Consider the following 23,994-nt stretch of genomic DNA (forward strand, 5'->3'; position numbering starts at 1 on the left):
AATTCTTGAAAATATATTTTTCATTTAATTGTCAGGTTGTAAAATTCCAAATATTCTGAGAAAAGCTTAAGAAAATAGTTTACAATCCTCCTTAAATGTAAACTGGTATTTGACAAGTAAATGGACTAAAAGAAAGTATACCATATGGGCCCATCCTCTTGATCTAGAACGGCTCAGTTTTTGGAGGTGCCTTTGGCAGTGCTCTTCTTTGCAGTGCTCTTCACCACTGGTGTCACCTTTGCAGTGGCAGTGCTCTCCTTTGCAGTGCTCTTTGCCACAGTACTCTTCACTGCAGTGCTCTCCTTTGCAGTGCTCTTCGCCACAGTACTCTTCACTGCAGTGCTCTCCTTTGCAGTGCTCTTCACCACTGGTGTCACCTTTGCAGTGGTAGTGTTCTCCTTTGCAGTGTTCTTTGCCACGGTGCTCTCCTTTGCAGTGCTCTTCACCACTGGTGTCTCCTTTGCAGTGCTCTTCGCAGCAGTACTCTTCACTGCAGTGCTCTCCTTTGCAGTGGTAGTGTTCTCCTTTGCAGTGCTCTCCTTTGCAGTGCTCTTCGCTGCAGTACTCTTCACTGCAGTGCTCTCCTTTGCAGTGCTCTTTGCCACAGTGCTCTCCTTTGTAGTGCCCTTCGCCCCAATGCTCTCCTTTGTAGTGCTCTTCACCACTGGTGTCTCCGTTGCAGTACTCTTTGCCACAGTGCTCTTTGCCGCAGTGCTCTCCTTTGCAGTGCTCTCCTTTGCAGTGCTCTCCTTTGCAGTGCTCTCCTTTGCAGTGCTCTTTGCCGCAGTGCTCTCCTTTGCCGCAGTGCTCTCCTTTGCCGCAGTGCTCTCCTTTGCCGCAGTGCTCTCCTTTGCCGCAGTGCTCTCCTTTGCAGTGCTCTCCTTTGCCGCAGTGCTCTCCTTTGCAGTGCTCTCCTTTGCAGTGCTCTCCTTTGCAGTGCTCTCCTTTGCAGTGCTCTTTGCCGCAGTGCTCTCCTTTGCCGCAGTGCTCTCCTTTGCCGCAGTGCTCTCCTTTGCCGCAGTGCTCTCCTTTGCCGCAGTGCTCTCCTTTGCAGTGCTCTCCTTTGCAGTGCTCACCTTTGCAGTGCTCACCTTTGCAGTGCTCTTCGCCGCACTGCTCACCTTTGTTGTGCCGTTTTCCGCTGGCAAGAGAGTTGTACATGAGCAGATTTATGAATATGTCAACAAACAAAATCTGATGTATGATTTTCTGTCAGTTTACTAAAACTTACACCACTGATTCATGTCTACTTTACTTGACTGACTTCATCAGGAAAGAAACTGATGAGAGAAATCCCTGTGGAATGGTACTGCTTGACCTACAGAAGGCCTTTGATACAGCTAACCACTGTCTCCTAATCTCCAAACTGGAGGCACTAGGGTTAAGCATTATCCCTTTAGGCTGGGTAAAGTTCTACCTGTCAGGTAGGGAGCCAGTGGTGGAGGAGATAATAAGCTATCTCTGTACAAACTGATCATTATTTTGGGGTCCAGACCTACACTACCGGTCAAAGTTTTAGAACACCTACTCATTTTAAGGTTTTTTCTTCATTTAAAATATTTTCTACATTGTAGAATAATAGTGAAGACATCAACACTATGAAATAAGACATATGGATTCATGTAGTAACCAAAAAAAGTGTTGAAGAAAATCAAAATATATTTTATATTTGAGATGATTCAAATAGCTACCCTTTTCCGTGATGATAACTTTGCACACTCTTGGCATTATCTCAACCAGCTTCACCTGGAATGCTTTTCCAACAGTCTTGAAGGAGTTCCCACATATGCTGAGCACTTGTTAGCTGCTTTTCCTTAACTCTGTGGTATGACTCATCCCAAACCATCTCAATTTGGTTGAGGTCGGGTGATTGTGGAGGCCAGGTCATCTGATGCAGCACTTCATCACTCTCCTTCTTGGTAAAATAGCCCTTATACAGCCTGGAGGTGTGTTGGGTCATTGTCCTGATGAAAAACAATTGATAGTCCCACTAAGCGCAAACCAGATGGGATGGAGTATCGCTGCAGAATGCTGTGGTAGCCATGCTGGTTAAGTGTCAGACAGTGTCACCATCAAACCACCCCCACACCATAACACTTCCTCCTCCATGCTTTACAATGGGAAATACACATGCAGAGATCATCCGTTCACCCACACAAGTTAACTACACATGGTTGATGATATTACTAGGTTAACTAGCTTGTCCTGCGTTGCATATAATCAATGCGGTTTCTGTTAATTTATCATCGAATCACAGCCTACTTCGCCAAACGGGTGATGTTTTAACAAAAGCGCATTCGTGAAAAAAGCACAATCGTTCCTCGAATGTACCTAACCATAAACATCAATGCCTTTCTTTGAATCAATAGAGAAGTATATATTTTTTAAACCTGCATATTTAGTTAAAAGAAATTCATGTTAGCAGGCAATATTAACTATCGGAAATTACTTCACTTCTCGTGCGTTCATTGCATGCAGAGTCAAGGTATTTGCGTTCATTGCATGCAGAGTCAAGGTATTAACAGTTTGGGTCGCCTGGCTCGTTGGGAACTAATTTGCAAGGATTTTACATATTTATTTATTTCAGCTTTATTTAACCAGGTAGGCAAGTTCTCATTTACAACTGCGACCTGGCCAAGATAAAGCAAAGCAGTTCGACACATACAACAACACAGAGTTACACATTTTCAAGAAGGCACACCTGTTAATTGAAACGCATTCCAGGTGGCTACCTCATGAAGCTGGTTGAGAAAAGAGTGTGCAAAGCTGTCATCCAGGCAAAGGGTGGCTATTTGAAGAATTCCAAAAACAATAAAAAATATATTTAATATAACACTTTTTTTGTTTACTACATGATTCCATATGTGTTATTTCATAGTTTTGATGCCTTTAAAATTATTCTACAATGTAGAAAATAGTACAAATAAAGAAAAACCCTTGAATGAGTAGGTGTTCGAAAACTTTTGACCGGTAGTGTAAATTGTGTAGGTCCTCTGAAATCAGATTGGAGTTAGGGGTTGAGGTGCTGACTACCAAAACCTCTGTTAGCTATCTGAGGCTTAGGTGTCCCAGATTAGACTGGGTTTGGTTTACAGGAGTATTTATGGTTCTGCGCCCAGATATCTAACCGATTACTTTCCCCATGTTAGGGATGCACACAATCACAGCACCAGATCAGGTGTTGCTAATGTGTGCTTATGCAGGTTCAGGAGTAATGCTGGGAAAGGTATTTTCTTGTATACTGGAGCCTCAGAATGGAATGAGTTGCCTCTGCCCATAAAAATGACGATCTCTCTGGGCAGCTTTAAAATTAAAGCAAAAAACAGTTTGATGTCTTCTGGGCTCATTTGGATGTACATTACGCTGTAACTGAAATTGAGATAGATGTTCTTCTTTGTTTTATGTTTTATTATCTCTCTGTCATACTGTGTTCAACTGTGTTGGATCTTGTTCTTCTTCTTTGTTTTATGTTTTATTATCTCTCTGTCATACTGTGTTCAACTGTGTTGGATCTTGTTCTTCTTCTTTGTTTTTATGTTTTATTATCTCTCTGTCATACTGTGTTCAACTGTGTTGGATCTTGTTCTTCTTCTTTGTTTTATGTTTTATTATCTCTCTGTCATACTGTGTTCAACCGTGTTGGATCTTGCCTAGTCATCTTGTTTCAAGAGGACCACAATGGAAATAAGTCCCAGACTTTATTGTGTGTTATCCTCCATGATTTAACAATGGAAATAAGTCCCAGACTTTATTGTGTGTTATCCTCCATGATTTAACAATGGAAATAAGTCCCAGCCTTTATTGTGTGTTATCCTCCATGATTTAACAATGGAAATAAGTCCCAGACTTTATTGTGTGTTATCCTTAATGATTTAGCTCATGTGCATATATGGCTTTTCAAGTTTTGTGTGCTTGTTTTTAAAAATGCTCAAATGAATAAACTAAACTATACTAAGTTACTCCTTTGCAGTGGTCTTGTTCTAATTTTAATTTGAACCTGTAGCAAAAACAACAACATTTCCTGGCAGCCAATCAGTGCCTGTAGAGAATCTACACCCCGTGTAAGAAAATGTGATTAAAATGTGATTTAATTGTCCTTTGTTTGTCAACTATCTACAAAAAAAATACTCTGTAATGTCAAAGTGATTTTTTTTTTTAGATTAAGGAGAAAGAAAACACTAATATTCCTTGATTAGATAAGTATTCACCCTTCTGACTCAATACATGTTAGAATCTGTCACGTTCCTGACCTGTTTTCCTTTGTCTTGTATTTTATTTAGTTGGTCAGGGCGTGAGTTGAGTGGGTTTGTCTATGTGTGAATTTCTATGTTGGGATTTTGTGTTCGGCCGGGTATGATTCTCAATCAGAGGCAGCTGTCAATCGTTGTCCCTGATTGAGAATCATACTAAGGCAGCCGGGGTTTCACGTGTGTTTTGTGGGTGTTTGTTTCCGTGTTAGTGTTTTCACCACACGGTACTGTATAGGTTTCTGCACTTTGTTTATTTGTTTTGTATTTCAGTGTTCAGTGTTCGTTATAATAAATCATCATGAGCACTAACCACTCCGCATATTGGTCCGATCCTTCTCGCCTCTCCTCGTCCGAGGAGGAAGAATATGATAGCCGTTACAGAATCACCTCTGGCAGCGACTACAGCGGTGAGTCTTCTTGGGTAAGTCTCATGAGCTTTGCACACTTGTATTGTGCAATGTTTGCCCATTATTATTTTCAAAATTCTTCAAGCTCTGCCAAGGGGTTGAGGATCATGGCTAGATAGCAATGTTCAAGTCTTGTCATAGATTTTCAAGCAGATTTAAGTCAAAACTTGGCCAATCAGGAACGTTCACTGTCTTCTTGGTAAGCAACTCCAGTGTAGATTTGACTTTGTGCTGTAAGTTATTGTCCTGCTGGAAGGTGAATTCATCTCCCAGCGTCTGGTGGAAAGCAGACTGAAGCAGGTTTTACTATTTTTTTTTTCCTGTGCTCCTTCCATATTTTAGTTATTTAATAGTAAAAAAAATATATATATTTTTTAATTTCACTTTGACATTTATGGAGTATTTTGTGTAGATCAATGACAGAACATTACAATTAAATCTATTTCAATCCCACTTTGTAACGCAACAAAATGTAAAGAAAAGTTCAAGGGGGTGTTGACCTTCTACAGGCACTGTATGTTTAACAATTAGCGACATTACACTTAACTATACTGAACAAAAATATAAAGGTAGCAATTTCAAACATTTTTACTGAGTTACAGTTCATATAAGGAAATCAGTCAATTGAAATAAATTCATTAGACTCTAATCTATGGATTTCACATGACTGGGCAGGGACGCAGCCATGGGTGGGCCTGGGAGGGCGTAGACCCACCAACTTGGGTCTATCAGAATTAGTTAAAGATAGAAATACTCCTCAGTTTCATCAGCTGTCCGGGTGTCTGGTCTCAGACAATCCGTCTGTCAGGTGGATGGATTATCTTGGCAAAGGACAAATACTCACTAACAATGATGTAAACAAATTTGTCAACAACATTTGAGAGAAATAAGCTCTTTGTGCTTATGGAACATTTCTGGGATCTTTTATTTCGGCTCAAAAAACATGGGACCAAAACTGTACATGTTGTGTTTATATTTTTGTTCAGTATATTTCTAAATATCAGGTTTCTCCTCAAAGTTATGATGGTAATTATTTACAATATGTTCACTTGACCGGTATTCTCCTGTAGTCTGGTGCAAAATTATTGGCACCCTTGATAAAGATGATTAAAAAAATATTTTATAAAATAAATAATACAAATACTGAGCTCCAAAAAAATGGAAAATCATATTCTGCTATACTAATACAATTGCTCAGAGAAAGACATTTTGTTTAACAAGTAATAAAACATGTTCTTAAAAAATAGGGGGTTAATATTATTGGCACCCTGTTTTCAATACCTCACCTTGTGAGGATAACGGCACTGAGTATTTTTCAAAAATGTTTTATGAGATTCTAGAACACATTGGGAGGGATATTAGATCATTCCTTCATACAGAATCTTACCAGATGTTTTATGAGATTCTAGAACACATTGGGAGGGATATTAGATCATTCCTTCATACAGAATCTTACCAGATGTTTTATGAGATTCTAGAACACATTGGGAGGGATATTAGATCATTCCTTCATACAGAATCTTACCAGATGTTTTATGAGATTCTAGAACACATTGGGAGGGATATTAGATCATTCCTTCATACAGAATCTTACCAGATCTTTTATGAGATTCTAGAACACATTGGGAGGGATATTAGATCATTCCTTCATACAGAATCTTACCAGATGTTTTATGAGATTCTAGAACACATTGGGAGGGATATTAGACCATTCCTTCATACAGAATCTTACCAGATGTTTTATGAGATTCTAGAAAACATTGGGAGGGACATTAGACCATTCCTTCATACAGAATATTTTCAGATCCTTCATATAGTCTGCGTTTATGGACTGTCCCCTTAAAATTCAAACCAAAGATTTTCAATGATGTTCAAGTCTGGAGACTAACAATTTCTTTATGGATTTTAATGTGTGCTTGGGGTTATTGCCTTGCTAGAAGATCCACATGTGGCCAAAGTTTCAGCTTCCTGGTAGAGGCAACCAGGTTTTTGACAAAAAATGTCCTGGTACTGAGTAAAGTTCATGATGCTGTTGACCTTAATAAGGGGTCCCAGGACAAGTTGAAGCAAAATAGACCCATTACATCAAAGATCTCTGACTCTGTGGTCACTAGAGATCCCATGGCACTTATTGTAAGAGTAGGGGTGTTAACCCCGGTGTCCTGGCTAAATTCCCAATCTTGGCCCTCTTACATCACGGTCACCTAATCATCCCCAGCTTCCAATTGGCTCATTCATCTCCCCTGTAACTATTCCCCAGGCTGTAAATGAGAATATGTTCTCAGTCAACCTACCTGGTAAAATAAGGGTTCAATTCAAATAGAAATGTGGCTTATCCAAAACTGAATTGATTGATGTTTTTACAACTAAGAAATGATATAAAATAGTATTTGTCACTCCTGCTCCCTTCCTCCTGCGCTTGATGTCGCCGGTCCTGCCAACTATGTTACATACACCTGTTCCCCATCGTTACACCTGGCATCATTTTCTCCTCGATTACTCCCCATTTATTTAGCCCTCAGTTGTCATCAGTCATTAGGTGGTATCGTTTTCTCTCACATAACAACCGTGAAAGGCTTACTAATGAGCCCTTAATCAATAATGCAGAGTTTTTAAAAAAGTTAGAAAAATATGCTTAATAAACTAAAGGAAAAATAGTAACACAATAACATAACAATAACAAAGCTATATACAGGGGGTACCGGTACAGAGTCAATGTGCGGGGGTACAGGTTAGTCAAGGTAATTAAGGTAATATGTACATGTAGGTAGAGTTATTAAAGTGACTATGCATAGATAATAAACAGAGAGTAGCAGCAGCGCGTGTGAATGAATGTGTGTGTGTGTTGCGTCAATATGCATGTGTGTGTTGGAGTGTCAGTGTAGTATGTGTGAGTGTGTGGGTAGAGTCCAGTGAGTGTACATCAAGCCTGTGCAAGAGAGGCAGTGCAAAGCAATAAGAATAAAAGATAAGGTTGTCAATGCAAACAGTCCGTGTAGCCATGTGATTCATTGTTCAGCAGTCTTATGGCTTTGGGTTAGAAGCTGTTAAGGAGCCTTTTGGTCCCAGACTTGGTATGCTCAACAAGCAGTTGCCATACCAAGCAGTGATGCAGCCAGTCAAGATGCTCTCAATGGCGCAGCTGTATAACTTAAGGATCTGAGAGCCCATGACAAATCTTTTCAGCCTCCTGATGGGGAATAGACATTGTTGTGCCCTCCTCACAACTGTGTTGATGTGTTTGGAACGTGATAGGTCCTTAATGATGTGGACACCAAGAAACTTGACCCGCTCCACTACAGCCCTTAGAGGGCACTATGGTAATGAACGCTGAGCTGTAGTCAATGAACAGCATCCTCAGGTAGTTGCTCCTTTTGTCCAGGTGGGAAAGGGCAGAGTGGAGTGCAATAGAGATTGCGTTATCTGTGAATCTGTTGGGGCGGTATGCAAATTGGAGTGGGTCCAAGGTTTCTGGGATGATGGGATGATGGTGTTGATGTGAGCCATGACCAGCCTTTCAAAGATTTTTCATGGCTACAGATGTGAGTGCTACAGGGCAGTAGTCATTTAGGCAGGTTACCTTGGCGTTCTTGGGCACAGGGGTTTTGGTAGTCTGCTTGAAACATGTAGGTATTACAGACTGGGTCAGGGATAGTTTGAAAATGTCAGTGAAGATACTTGCCAGCTGGTCAGAGCATGCTCTGAGTACGCATCCTGGTAATCCATCTGGCCACGAAGCCTTGTGAATGTTAAACTCTTTAAAGGTCTTACTCACATCGACTATGGAGAGCGTGAGCACACAGTCGTCGAGAACAGCTGGTGCTCTCGTGCATGGTTCAGTGTTGCTTGCCTCGAACATAGAAGGCATTTAGCTCGCCTGGTAGGCTTGCATCACTGGCCAGCTCGTGGCTGGGTTTCCCTTTGTAATCCGTTAAAGTTTGCAAGCCTTGCCACATCCAAGAGCTGGTTTATTTCCGCTTTGCCTGTTTGATGTATCATCGTAGGGTGAAGCGGAATTTGTTATAAGCGCCGGATTAGTGTCCCTTGAAAGCGGCAGCTCTAGCCTTTAGCTCAGTACGGATATTGCCTGTAATCCATGGCTTCTGGTTGGGAAACATTTTCCAATCTGTGCTAGCGAAACAGTCCTGTAGCTTAGCATCCGCTTCATCGGACCACTTCTGTATTGAGCGAGAAACCGGTACTTCCTGCTGGAGTTTTTGCTTGTAAGCAGTAACCAGGAGGATAGAGTAATGGTCAGATTTGCCAAATGGAGGGCGAGGGAGAGCTTTGTGTGGAGTAAAGGTTATCTAGAGTTTTTTTTCTTTCTAATTGTACATGTGACATGTTGGTAGAAAATAGGCAAAACAGATTTCAGTTGTCCTGCATTGAAGTCCCCGACCACTAGGCGTGCCGCCTCTGGATGATCATTTTCTTGTTTGCTTATGGCCCTATACAGCTCGTTGAGTGTGGTCCTAGTGCCAGCATCGGTTTGTGGTGGTAGATACATAGTATGGTCTAAAGCTTATCATGAGGTACTCTAACTCAGGCAAGCAAAACCTCCACCTTACTGGAGGCTGCTGTTTTGTCTTTCCGATCCACCGAAAAACTAGCTAACTGTATATTATCTATGTCCTTGATCAGCCACGACTCTGTGAAACATAGGACTTTACTCAATCGATATTATTCAATCACTTCAACAGAATCTGGATGAACCGTAAGCATGTAGATTTGAAAAAAAACACTGAAATAAGCTGCAACGCCAAATTCGCTAATTTCGAAGTTATATCAAGGGTTAATTGAATTTCTACATGATAACTCAGAACCTATAAGGAAGGAATAGGAAATCAATCTCAAAGAAGAAATTGATCAGAACTATTGGTCACAGATATGTGAAAATGTTCATATTTTCTCCATCAACCTTAGATATAAATGATTCAAGGTAATTCATAGGACTTACTACATTCCTGCCAGAATATATGTAATGCACCCAGAAATGTCACATCTCTGTGTAACATGCACCCCCCCCCCCACACACACACAATAAAAGGAACCCTATTGCATATGCTGTGGTCCTGTGACAAAATGACACCATTTTGGGGTAATGTCTGTGCCATCATACCATTGTGTTTTATATTCATCCATCTCCACAACTGTCTGTTTGGAAGTGTAAATGTTGGTGATCAATATCATGTCATTTGTAAGCTAGCTTTAATTGCTGCAACATTTTTTTTATTTTTATAGCTGTCAACTGGAAAGCATCATTACTCACCGTCAATAAGGAACTGGAGGGCTGATCTATGTAGTTACATTCCATTAGCTCTGAGTTTTATAAAATTAAGCAAAAAAAAAAGCGTTTGATAAAATCTGGTAAACCTTACATTGACCATCTTGAGGAGTGTGATATTTCCCAAAGGACATAATTGTGTTTGCATTTGAAAGATTAGGAACACCTGCTCTTTCCATGAAAGACTGACCAGGTGAATCCAGGTAAAAGCTATAATCCCTGATTGATGTGACTTGTTCAGTCAACTTCAATCAGTGTAGATGAAGGGGAGGAGACAGGTTAAAGAAGGAGTTTTATGCCTTGAGACAATTGAGACATGGATTGTGTGTGTGTGTGTGTGTGTGTGCCATTCAGAGGGTGAATGGGCAAGACAAAACATTTAAGTGCCTTTGAACAGGGCATGGTAGTGCCAGGCGCACCGTTTTGTGTGTCAAAAACTGCAACGCTGCTGGGTTTTTCACGCTCAACAGCTTTCCGTGTGTATCAACATTGGTCCACCCCCCAAAGAACATCCAGCCAACTTGACACAACTTTGGAGTCAACATAGGACTGCATCCCTGTGGAACGCTTTCGACACCTTGTAGAGTCCATGCCCCAACGAATTGAGGCTGTTTTCTATATATATATACATATATATATATTCATTAAGAAAATGGTTAATTGACCACAAAACGAGTATTTTGAAATTGTCATCTCAGTCTCCAGACTTGAACCTCATTGAAAACATGTGGTTTGAACTGAAGAGGACACGTCCTTAAACGCAGATGAAGAACATCACAGATCTGGAAATATTATCTATGGAGGAACGGTCTAAGATCTCTCCCAATGTGTTCTCCAATCTCATAAAACATTTTAGAAAAAGGCTCTGTGCCATTATCATTGCAAGGTGACGTATTGAAAAGGGTGCCAATAATTTAATGAACTGTACATACACACGTTAAAGATGATGCATGTTTCTATCTATGATCCGGTCCCAGTATAATGTGGCAGTCATGTTCAGCTGTCATTTTCATCATAGGTGTCTGACCTGTAATTTGTAAATTCTGTATTACCTCTTTTGAGAATGTTTGCCTTTGTCTTCAACTTGTCAGCAAGTGTATTCTGGTGCATGTCCTTCAGGATATTAATTGTAACACCCAGAGCCCCATTCTCTCTGTATTTGTTCACCATCAGCTCCACGGTATTCTCCCTGCTTGTGTCGCGATCCAACTCGCTTTTTTTGATGGGCTCATAGCTACGCCTCTGGTGCTTGATCAGGAGCCACTGGAATCTCTTCATTTCGTCACTCGTCAACTCATCCAGAGTCTTAACCAACACCTGCTCCATTGTTGATGATCACTGCCATGGACAAAAGAATCGGACACCTATATCATCAACTCCCTTTTCATCTGCTGTAAAATAATAATGATCACTGCTGTACTAACAGCCCGAGTAAGGGCTTGGTTGAAAGAGTGAAACTTTATCATGTACCATTGACACCATGTGAATTTGGGTAGGTACAGTAGTCCAATGACTGTCAATGCATCTGTCTGTAATAGGGGAAACTCAGGTCTAGAAAGCGCAACAGAAGGTAGGCTACAATAAATCAGGTTTAATACAATACGAGTTGTAACAAGGGAACAACAAGCCACATCGGAACATTTAGCTGAAATGTGTGCCCTCTGCTGGCGGAAATAAACAACGCACAAAGGTGCGGAAGGCTGCCCAAATTAGGCAGCAGGGGTACTCCGACGCGTTGCTCTATTGCGCTCTGGACACCGCATCTAAGCGATGGTTTTCGATGACAGCAGTGCAATGAGGAATACAAATTAAATCAAGCAATTAGTCCGACCGATAAATTGTGAAGACGGCCATGTTGGCGTGGTAGTAGGGTAAGCCTATGCTTCAGGAACAGCCCGGCATTACAACATCAACGTTTCCCTCTAAGTTAGCAGGCTATGTTAATTATAGTCCATGAAATATGAGTTAGACTAGATATCAGTCCTTATACCGTTCCTCTCTTCTAAACTCCTCCGTGGTATTGTGAACAAGTTTGGACCGCAATCTTTTATATATTTATATATAATATTTAATGTTATTCGTGCTGAGATATATATATATATATATATATACGTTTTAATCCATATGCCTAACTGACACATGTTGAAACTTGCACACTTTTGATAAACTTAAAGGGGCAATCTGTAGTTTCTGCGTTCAATGGCGTATTATATGTATATATAAACCCATTGATTCTTGAAGAATATAAATTATAAATGTTTCATGAGCTTAGTTCAACTGTCGTAGCCCATCAGAACCCAAAATATAAGCTTGTTTTACTCCAATGTTTGTAAACATTGTTCATGTAAACAACCACTGTATAGCCTAAAAAAAAATCTTTAAAACTACAATTTTGATATTGTGGATGGTCAGTCCTTGCATCCAAGGATGCCTTGGCAAAGTGGGTGGGGTTATATCCTTCCTGTTTGGCCCTGTCCGGGGGTATCATCGGATGGGGCCACAGTCTCCTGACCCCTCCTGTCTCAGCCTCCAGTATTTATGCTGCATTAGTTTATGTCGGGGGGCAAGGATCAGTTTGTTATATCTGGAGAACTTCTGTCTTATCCGGTGTCCTGTGTGAATTTAAGTATGCTCTCTCTAATTCTCTCTTTCTCTCTTTCTTTCTCTCTCTCGGAGGACCTGAGCCATAGGACCATGCCTCAGGACGACCTGACATGATGACTCCTTGCTGTCCCCAGTCCACCTGGCCGTGCTGCTGCTCCAGTTTCAACTGTTCTGCCTGCGGCTATGGAACCCTGACCTGTTCACCGGACGTGCTACCTGTCCCAGACCTGCTGTTTTCTACTCTCTAGAGACCGCAGGAGCGGTAGAGATACTCGGCTATGAAAAGCCAACAGACATTTACTCCTGAGGTGCTGCACCCTCGACAACTACTGTGATTATTATTATTTGACCATGCTGGTCATTTATGAACATTTGAACATCTTGGCCATGTTCTGTTATAATCTCCACCCGGCACATCCAGAAGAGGACTGGCCACCCCTCATAGCCTGGTTCCTCTCGGGGTTTCTTCCTAGGTTTTGGCCTTTCTAGGGAGTTTTTCCTAGCCACCGTGCTTCTACACCTGCTTTGCTTGCATTTTGGGGTTTTAGGCTGGGTTTTTGTACAGCACTTTGCGATATCAGCTGATGTACAAAGGGCTATATAAATACATTTGATTTGATTTGATCCATAGTTCTGTCTATGAATTTTAGTGTTTACATTTCTCCAGGCCCATCCTATCACGCCCTGACCTAGAGATCCTTTTTATTCTCTATTTTGGTTAGGTCATGGTGTGACTTGGGTGGGAAAATCTATATGTTCTATTTCTTTGTTGGCCGGTTACGGTTCCCAATCAGAGGCAGCTGTCTATCGTTGTCTCTGATTGGGGATCATACTTAGGCAGCCTGTTTTCCACCTGAGTTTGTGGGTGTATAAAATTGAGCACACAGCCATGCAATCTCCATAGACAAACATTGGCAGTAGAATGGTCTTACTGAAGAGCTCAGACTTTCAACGTGGCACCGTTGTAGGATGCCACCTTTCCAACAAGTCAGTTCGTCAAATTTCTGCACTGCTAGAACTACCCCGGTCAACTGTAAGTGCTGTTATTGTGAAGTGGACACAAGCTCACAGAACAGGTCCGCTGAGTGCTGAAGAGCGTAGCACGTAAAAAGCATGTCCTCGGTTGCACATTTTTGTCCAAAAATGATGCTGAAAAATAGAATCCTGACTAGAATCCCAAAAATGTATCATATTTTACTGTTAACCTACAAAGCATTACATGGGCTTGCTCCTACCTATCTCTCCGATTTGGTCCTGCCGTACATAACTAAACGTACGCTACGGTCACAAGACGCAGGCCTCCTTACTGTCCCTAGAATTTCTAAGCAAACAGCTGGAGGCAGGGCTTTCTCCTATAGAACTCCATTTTTGTGGAATGGTCTGCCTAACCATGTGAGAGATGCAGACTCGGTCTTGACCTTTAAGTCTTTACTGAAGACACATCTCTTCAGTAGGTCCTACGATTGAGTGTAGTCTGCCCAGGGGTGCGAATGTGAACGGCAAGGCACTGGAGCGACGAACTGCTTTGCTGTCTCTGCCTGGCCGGCTCCCCTCTCTCCACAGGGATTCTCTGCCTCTGACGGGGGGCTGAGTCACTGGCTTACTAGTGCTCATCAATGCCGTCCCTAGGAGGGTTGAGTCACAGACATGATCTTCCTGCCCGGTTTTGCTCCCCCTTGGGCTCGTGCAGTGGAGGAGATCTTGGTGGGCTATACTCTGCCTTGTCTCAGGGTAGTAAGTTGGTGGTCTGTTGATACCTCTCCAGTGGCGTGGGTGCTGTGCTTTAGCAAAGTGGGTGGGGTTATATCCTGCCTGGTTGGCCCTGTCCGGCGGTATCGTCAGACGGGGCAACATTGTCCTCCGACCCACCCCTGTCTCAGTCTCCAGTATCTATGCTGCAATAGTTTATGTGCTGGGGGGCGAGGGTCAGTCTGTTATATCTGGTGTAATTCTCCTGTCTTATCTGGTGTCCTGTGTGAATGTAAATATGCTCCCTCTAATTCTGTCTCTCTCCCTCTCTCCCTCCACTCCCGGAGGACCTGAGCCCTAGGATCTTGCCTCAGGAATACCTGGCCTGATGACTAGAGCGTAATCCTTCATTGTCTCAAAATCATCCTGGCATCTTGGAAACTAAGCCGAGGTGGTTTTAAAACCACACCAGAGGTAGATAACCAGGAGATGAACCCAAAGTGGCATGGGAGGGGTGGAACCAGCCATGAATAAGCATGTTTAGTGTCAGCTACATTTACTCCTGAGGTACTGACCTGTTGCACCCTCTACAACCACTGTGATTATTATTTGACCCTGCTTGTCATCTACGAACGTTTGAACATCTTGGAAGAAAAATCTGGCCTTAAATGTCCATGTACTCTTATAATCTCCACCCAGCACAGCCAGAAGAGGACTGGCCACCCCTCAGAGCCTGGTTCCTCTCTAGGTTTCTTCCTAGCTTCCTGCCTTTCTAGCATTGCTTGCTGTTTGGAGTTTTATGGTGGGTTTCTGTTTAGCACCTTTGTGACATCTGAGATTTATAAATACATTTGATTGGTTGATTAAGATATTGTTGAGGAATTGCACTTACAAACTATCTTATGAACTTCTTTTTTTTTTTTCTTAAGACGCTTCTTAATTTTCTTGCTTAAGAAGTGTTTTGTGAATCTGGGCCAAGGTCTTGTCTTGGTGTCAGATATATTTCTACTCGGTCTCGACTAGGTCTCGGACCAGTGGAGTAAAAAAAATAAACTCTATATTATCAGCTTCCATTAAGTCAGCACATGAAACTGCTTCGTCCAGGCAAAATATATACACTCATTTGTCCAGGCAAAATACATACACTCATTTGTCCAGGCAAAATACATACACTCATTTGTCCAGGCAAAATACATACACTCATTTGTCCAGGCAAAATACATACACTCATTTGTTGAAACATAAATATCTTAACACCCTTATCTATTATAGACATGTTTGCACAATGGCGAACCTATAGGCCTCCAGTATGTGACAGGTTGGTGATTCTGTAATGGACAGCAATCTTAACACCAGCCAGCGCACTCGTGTAGGAGAGTGCTGTGGTGGAAAGTAAATATTAGTTGAATACTATACTGTTTAATTAGACTTACTATGCTGTGTAACTTAGGAGAATTGCCCCATGTTATATGTTAGTATTTTGCTGATATAGGCTTGTTTTGTGTGGGTACGACTGCAGTAAGTGACTTCCTGTTTTCACAATCTACAGGAACTTAGATGTGTGGAACTATGTAGGAAGGAACAGACACCGGTGGCAACGTCAGCTATGTTAATCTGCACAGACAAGCTAAATGTAGGAGAGTGCACTTTTTGTAAAAAAAAATACAAAGGGGCAATTTATTTTCAGTGGGCTTTGCGTATACTCACTTCTTAATCCCTACTGATGCGTATCAAAGTAGTGGAGCTATAGAACTTATCCCGAGTTGCTGCATCTCAGTGCTAGAGGCGTCACTACAGACACTCTGGTTCGATTCCAGGCTGTATCACAACCGGCATTGATTGGGTGTACTATAGGGCGGCCCACAATTGGCACAGCGTTGTCCGGGTTTGCCCGGTGTAGGCCGTCATTGTAAATAAGAATGTGTTTTTAACTGACTTGCCTAGTTAAATAAATGTTGTTTTAATAAAAAAAATTAAAATGATGTAGTACAATAGAGAAATCATGCACAAAGTAGCCTTTACAATCACAAGGCATGTGAAATATATTGACACACACAGCCTAGTTTCAGTGGAATATCATCTGCAGGCCGCAGGAGTGTGCAGTTCTCAACTGGTTTTGGCATGGAGCAGCTCACAGAAGAATGACATTGGTAGCCGGTATGGAAGGAAAGACCTTTCAACTGATGATATCTACCAGTAAATGCTAACTAAGACAACAATGGGTATGCAAACCAGGTATTGAAAAAGTATAGTCCAAAGTGTTGGTTAGTAGGCTATTTGTGATGCGCAATTGTCATCATGCACTGTTTGCATCAGGGGCGTAGACATGGACGGGCCTGGGTGGACAGAGGCCCACCCACTGGGGAGCCAGAACCTGACAGACCCACCCAATCAGATTGAGGTGTGGACTTATACCAACATTTAAAAAATACAGTATATTAAGAAAAGGTGTGATTTTGAGTGAAAATCAGAAGAATCTATAGGGAAACAGGATTTTCCCCACAGGGAGCCTTTCCTTCGCTGGGAGGGCTGTTTGGGAACGTTTTGACAAAATTAGAGTATACCCACATCTCCAGACACCACTGGATAGGGCTGATGGAAAGACAGCAGTCACACACAGCATGATGTTAAATCACCACTACACTACTGGATAGGGCCGATGGAAAGACAACCATCACACACAGCATGATGTTAAAGGATAAGCAGTCCATAAACTCAGACATAATAGGCCAGTATGTCCCAATCATAAGAATACAAAAATACATCCATTAAGCATTTCACAATCAAAATGTACAACTATAACTTCCCATTTCATGTTTAGCACACAAAGTAACTCATTACCTAAAGTTTAAAGTGGAACTGTCAACGTGTTAACTACTTTGCAGATATGAAACAAACAGACTTTCATAATATCAGTCAAAAATATACAATTCCCAGTTTATTCTACAAAACCAACTTTATAAGAGGTTTTAGAAATGGGTTCTATTTGACTCAGCGTTCCATGACGTACACTAAGGCGTTGTTGTCAGAATACATGGATGCAGTTCAGTGCATGATTCATATAATTCACCAATACATTTCTTGGTGGTCCACAAAATATTGCTATCAGGTTGTAAATCCCAGCTGGCCTGGTACATCGTTTGATGCCTCCATTATGGATGCACTGTTTCAGTTCCAATGACTCAATATTTTGGACAAAAACGGACAAATGTAAATTAAGGGAATATCAAACTAGCAAAGACAATGATCACAAGTCAGTCATAAGGTGGCTAATAGACTTGCGTATCTATTTATGTAGCAAGCTAAAAACACTGAGCCTGACGTTCGCTAGCTAGCTAGCTGCTAGGAGGATGCCAAGCCATTGGATGAGTGGGTGAGTTACTGACTTTTCCCCCTCATATCATTTTTCGGTGGCTACACACAGATAGAGGCAGGTGTCATGTGGTTAGCTAACAAGAACTTGTACGACTGTTATCCAATTAGCAAATTAATTCTGGCTATCTACTCCGATTTCAGAGTACTCTCATCTGTGTGCCAGAGCGCAGAATAAATGATGCATTTACGAAGGGGCAACTCCTCACTAAATAAGACCGGTGTCAGTAAACGTAGGCAAAAAAAGTAATAGTTAGTCAAGAACACTCTAGATAACAAATTAGCAACAACATCCTCTTTAATAAGACCTGCTGCAGCCGCTGCAAACTAGCCTACAACAAAAGCTACCTAGCTAGCTAGACCCTTGGGAAAACTACTGCTCGCTATTGCGCAGTGACCTGTTGGCCTTCAAGAAGGCAGAAGTTTCCATATGTTTTTGTAAAAACGGGCCCACCCATTAAGTCAAAATGTGATTGGTTGATTCCACTGTCACTCCAAAATGTTGTCATAATACAGTTGAATGGCAGATGCCTTCACCTAGCTTCTGATGGCCTAGCCAATGGCTGACTTAGATATAGCTAGCTATCTCCCCAGAGACCAGCAAAGACAAATCCTGGTTGGATCTTTTTTGCTCTTCAGTGTTTACCCGTCATTTTGCAGGGCGCTGGCAGTGCACCTCCTTGCACAAAGGCGGAGGTACCGGTCCTGCTGCTGGGTTGTTGCCCTCCTACGGCCTCCTCCACGTCTCCTGATGTACTGGCCTGTCTCCTGGTAGCGCCTGCATGCTCTGGACACTACGCTGACAGACACAGCAAACCTTTTTGCCACAGTTCGCATTGATGTGCCATCCTGGATGAACTGCACTACCTGAGCCACTTGTGTGGGTTGTAGACTCCGTCTCATGCTACCACTAGAGTGAGAGCACCGCCAGCATTCAAAAGTGACCAAAACATCAGCCAGGAAGCATAGGAACGAGAAGTGGTCTGTAGTCACCACCTGCAGAATCACTCCTGTTTTGGGGGGTGTCTTGCTAATTGCCTATAATTTCCACCTTTTTTCTATTCCATTTGCACAACAGCATGTGAAACTTATTGTCAATCAGTGTTGCTTCCTAAGCGGACAGTTTGATTTCACAGAAGTGTGATTGATTTGGAGTTACATTGTGTTGTTTAAGTGTTCCCTTTATTTTTTTGAGCAGTGTATATTGATGAACCCTGAAGACGGGACAAAGTGCGTGACAAGTTGGCCCAGAGGAAGCCAGCTATTCTCAACCCCTACATTGCCCCATTCTTCCAAGAGCTCACTGGGTTTGAACGAATACCTCTAGCGAGGTAAGTACACACACACATAAACACACAACACCAACTTGATATGTCCCTTGTCCCCTGTCTTTTTACCCACAGAGTAACAGCCCTGGTGCTGATATGTCCCCTGTCTTTTTACCCACAGAGTAACAGCCCTGGTGCTGATATGTCCCCTGTCTTTTTACCCACAGAGTAACAGCCCTGGTGCTGATATGTCCCCTGTCTTTTTACCCACAGAGTAACAGCCCTGGTGCTGATATGTCCCTTGTCCCCTGTCTTTTTACCCACAGAGTAGCAGCCCTGGTGCTGATATGTCCCCTGTCTTTTTACCCACAGAGTAACAGCCCTGGTGCTGATATGTCCCCTGTCTTTTTACCCACAGAGTAACAGCCCTGGTGCTGATATGTCCCCTGTCTTTTTACCCACAGAGTAACAGCCCTGGTGCTGATATGTCCCCTGTCTTTTTACCCACAGAGTAACAGCCCTGGTGCTGATATGTCCCTTGTCCCCTGTCTTTTTACCCACAGAGTAACAGCCCTGGTGCTGATATGTCCCTTGTCCCCTGTCTTTTTACCCACAGAGTAGCAGCCCTGGTGCTGATATGTCCCCTGTCTTTTTACCCACAGAGTAGCAGCCCTGGTGCTGATATGTCCCTTGTCTTTTTACCCACAGAGTAACAGCCCTGGTTCTCTGTCTCTCTATTCTTTCATTTGCATGTCCTAATTAAGGGCGAGATGTGCTGACTTCTCTCTCCTGGATGGTCTCCTGTCCAAACTGTCACGTTGTGTTTTTCACTGCCTCTGAACCCCTTTACCCCAATTAGAGTTGCCCCGGATCATAGATCTAGGATTGTACACAATCTCAATTTTATCTCCAACTCCCTCTCTCTCTTTGTATCTCTCCCCCACACAACACACACAGAAGCACACAATTTAGATTTTAGTGTTGTTATGATGCTCTTATTTGGTTACATAGAGTGCCAGTCAAAAGGTTTTTCTTTATCTTTACTATTTTCTACACAAATCGCAAATTTGGACTCATCAACCCAAAGGACAGATTTCCACCAGTCTAATGTCCACAATACCCCATAATGACAAAGCAAAAACAGGTTTTTAGACATTTTTGCAAATGTATTAAAAATAAAAATCTGAAATATCATATGTACATTAGTAATCAGACCCTTTGTTGAAGCACCTTTGGCAGCGATTACAGGCTTGAGTCTTCTTGGGTATGAAGCTACAAGCTTGGCACACCTGTATTTGGGGAGTTTCTCCCATTCTTCTCTGCAGATCCTCTCAAGCTCTGTCAGGTTGGATGGGGATTGTCGCTGCACAGCTATTTTCAGGTCTCCCCAGAGATCTTCGATCAGGTTCCAAGTCCGGGCTCTGGGCCACTCAAGGACATTCAGAGACTTGTCCCGAAGCCACTCCTGCGTTGTCTTGGCTGTGTACTTAGGGTCGTTGTATTGAGAATTTTCCAGAACATGTGTGGCCATTATACATTTCAGGATTGTCCGCAAGATGAGTGCACTCTCAATGTGGGTTTGGGTCATTAGACACCATTAGACATGCACCTGTCTGGGGAGTGGACATGACTGGTGATTCCTGTAACAAGTGGTACGGCCTAATATGCACTGTTGCTATGGTTACACCTCTTGGGACTTTTCCAGAACATGGATGTTCCTTTCAGAGGATGACATGTCTGTAAAATGTATCTATGGACTGTTGCCATGGTCCTACATGCACGCACCTGACTTAGTTCGAGAACAAGTCTGTATTTTTTAACTTTTGGTGTGGCTCTACAGTTTCCCTAATATGAAACTAAAATGAGTGCAAGGCAATAAGATAATGGTGTCTGAATGCCAGAGGGGAGGAGTCATTAAGAGGAGTTACTATGTGTGACTTTTAAGGAGGAAGAATGTATAAGAAGTCTGTGCCAAGACAGGAAAGTGAGTTGTATTCATGATCCAGCTTGGCTTTTATTATGTCGTAATAAAAGTCTATTTGAACTCACAGGCTCCGGTATTTGTGAAATATTATTGACTGAATATTTCCACAACAGTTTGAAGGTGAACCTTTGCCCTAGTCTGAGGTCCTAAGCGCTCTGGAGCAGGTTTTCATCAAGGATCTCTCTGTATTTTGCTCTATTCATCGGTCCTTCGATCCTGAGTAGTCCCCCAGTCCCTGCCACTGAAAAACATCCCCACAGCATGATGCTGCCACCTGGATTCCTCTAGATGTGATGCTTGGCATTCAGGCCAAAGAGTTCCATCTTGGTTTAATCAGACCAGAGAATCTTGTTTCTCATGGTCTGAGAGTCCTTTACGTACTTTTTGGCAAACTCCAAGCGGGCTGTCATGTGCCTTTTACTGAGGAGTGGCTTCCGTCTGGCAACTCTACCATAAATGCCTGATTGGTGGAGTGCTGCCGAGATGGTTGTACCTCTTGAAGGTTCTCCCATCTTCACAGAGGAACTCTGGAGCTCTGTCAGAGTGACTATTGGGTTCTTGGTCATCTCCCTGACCAATGCCTTTCTCTCCCGATTGCTCAGTTTGGCCGGGCGGCCAGCTCTAAGAAGAGTCTTGGTGGTTCAAAGCTTCTTCCATTAAAGAATGGAGGCCACTGTGTTCTTGGGGACCTTCAATGCTGCAGAAATGTTTTCGTACCCTTCCCCAGATCTGTTCCTCGACACAATCCTGTGTGGGACCTTTATGGACAATTCCCTCGACCTCATGGCTTGGTTTTTCCTCTGACATGCACTGTCAACTGTGGGACCTTATATAGACAGGTGTGTGCCTTTCCAAATCATGTCCAATCAATTGAATTTACTACAGGTGGACTACAATCAAGTTGTAGAAACATCTCAAGAATGATCAATGGAAACATGATGCACCTGAGTTCAATTTCGAGTCTCATAGCAAAGGCTCTGAATAATTATGTAAATAAGGTATTTCTGTTTTTTATCATTTTTAATACATTTCCAAACATTTCTAAAAACCTGTTTTCACTTTATTATTGGGTTATTGTGTGTACATTGAATAAGGCTGTAATGTAACAAAATGTGGAAAGGTTGACCTCAGGTCTCCCTACGGGAAGACCGAGGTAGGGAGAGCAGGGGAATCTCTAACTTTGTACAGTACTAATGCAATTAGTAATGCAATTAGTTGTGCATTTTAGTTTGTGTGTTTCTTGTTTAAAGTGCAATCCTGTAATAATCAGGTTACCGTCTTTATAAGTGTGTTATTCTATTTGTGCCTTTGTGTGATATAGGATTTGTGCAATTTAGTTTTATTTGTGTGTTTTTTGTTAGCAATAGGGTAATAGAGTAATAATTCGATTATCTTTTTATCTGTATTTTTATACTACCATTTGTTTCTATTTGTCTTTGTTACTTATTTTTAAAATTTGAGTGTATTTTTGTATATATACATTTACATTACATTTAAGTCATTTAGCAGACGCTCTTATCCAGAGCGACTTACAAATTGGTGCATTCACCTTATGACATCCATAGTTTTAAATGTATTTAATTGTGTTGTTCCAAATGTCTGAATTAAAATGTTAGTTAGTGCAGAATGGTGCTTTTTTTTCTTTCTTGGGGGGGGGGACCATACAAGCTAGAACCGCCACTGGGACTTGGAAATATATAAATATAGATTAGCCAAATTGTTTAACCTGAGCAAAACCCCCCAAACCAAGGACTAATTAGACTACTATGTTGTTTATCATTGTGTTGTCATGGAGGACTAATTGGGCTCGTTGCTTCGAGTTGAAATGGAAATGCTGCGCTCATGGAATGGCATGCTTTGAGCACAACAGAAAAGTGTTATTTGCACGTGAATAATGAATGCAATACGCTGCGTTTGCTGTAGGCCTATTGTTTCCGTTTTTGTTGGTGACAGTTTGATATCTCGACAATTTGCAGCTCTTTAGTTAAGTCTATAAAAGGTGCGCGAGTTTGAGCATGTGTCCATTAGGCCTGGGGAGTTTTTATTTTTTAATCAGCACGAATTAGATTGAGCAATAAAAGCCCAACTCATGGTCTTCTTAAATGTGACTATTTTTTGACAGCATGGCGCACAATACCACAGCGGAGTTTATAAGCGAGGACTTCATAGGACGGGGTCCGCATAACGCAGGTGCTGCAAGAACGCATGTTTCACTCTATCCACTGGGGCGTATTCATTACGCCGATTCTGTTGCAAAACGTTTTTTAAACCGAAGCAAACGGGACGAAACGGGGAGGGACCTACCTGAATGTGTCCAATAGAAACTCTCTCTTTGCTCTGTTTGCTTCCGTTTGGTTCAAAAACATTGCTTGATAGGCAGCTTAAACCACTTCAGTTCAACCACTATTTGGTTAAAATACACAAATACATTTGTGAACAGAAATCCACAACAACCACAATCCATAAGGTTCAAATAGTTAAATGAGATAGCTGCAGTGTGATTAACATCATTGCGCTACATAGGCCAGATATCAACAATAAATTCTTACTACACCATTGAAGTAATCATAAAGTTTTTCAAAAGAAGTCCTATCTGTAATCTGATTACAATATTGTTGCTGGGAACGTAATGGATTACAGTTACCGTCTTTTCGTAATCAGTTACATGTAAATCCTCAACCGTGTGATGATCCGCTGCCACTACTACAACAGGCTTGCACACAATCTACAGCCTACATACGTTAATATGTTTTACATTTGCCTCAACGTTAGCTGGCTATGTTCATTATAGCCCATAAAATACAAGTTAGATATTAGTCTTCATACCGTTTTTAAAGAGATTCTAAAAAGCGGAGAGACGGTCGTGTAGCCTGGTGCGCGTCAGCAAAGTGCAATGGTCCATGCCAACACAGTCTCACACTCAATTCGTGCATATATGTACATAATGTATTTCAGCACATGCATAACCCAAATGTAATACGTAAAAAAAATGTTGCTTTGTTTTTACTCAATATATAGCCTAACTAATATTACACCACGAAATAAGATCGAGTTAGTCCTTTAATAAGTTTCTTACCTTCAAGAAATTACAACCAGGATGCTGTAGGCTCAACACGTGTTCTTTGCTTTGGTTTTC

The 23,994-nt window shown here is 41.9% G+C and overlaps 1 protein-coding gene across 1 annotated transcript; it reads right to left on the reverse strand.

Moving 5' to 3' along the window:
- Positions 1–38: 38 nt before the first annotated feature.
- LOC129826599 (uncharacterized) lies at positions 39–23,994 on the reverse strand. Its single transcript, XM_055887503.1, has 3 exons — positions 23,935–23,994; positions 10,994–11,279; positions 39–1,141 (listed from the first exon to the last, which is right to left on the reverse strand). The coding sequence occupies exons 2-3, from the start codon at positions 11,265–11,267 to the stop codon at positions 174–176; spliced, it is 1,242 nt and encodes a 413-aa protein (XP_055743478.1). The 5' UTR covers positions 11,268–11,279; positions 23,935–23,994; the 3' UTR covers positions 39–173.

The sequence above is a fragment of the Salvelinus fontinalis genome, chromosome 28 (assembly GCF_029448725.1).
Source record: "Salvelinus fontinalis isolate EN_2023a chromosome 28, ASM2944872v1, whole genome shotgun sequence".
Taxonomy (NCBI): Eukaryota; Metazoa; Chordata; class Actinopteri; order Salmoniformes; family Salmonidae; genus Salvelinus; species Salvelinus fontinalis.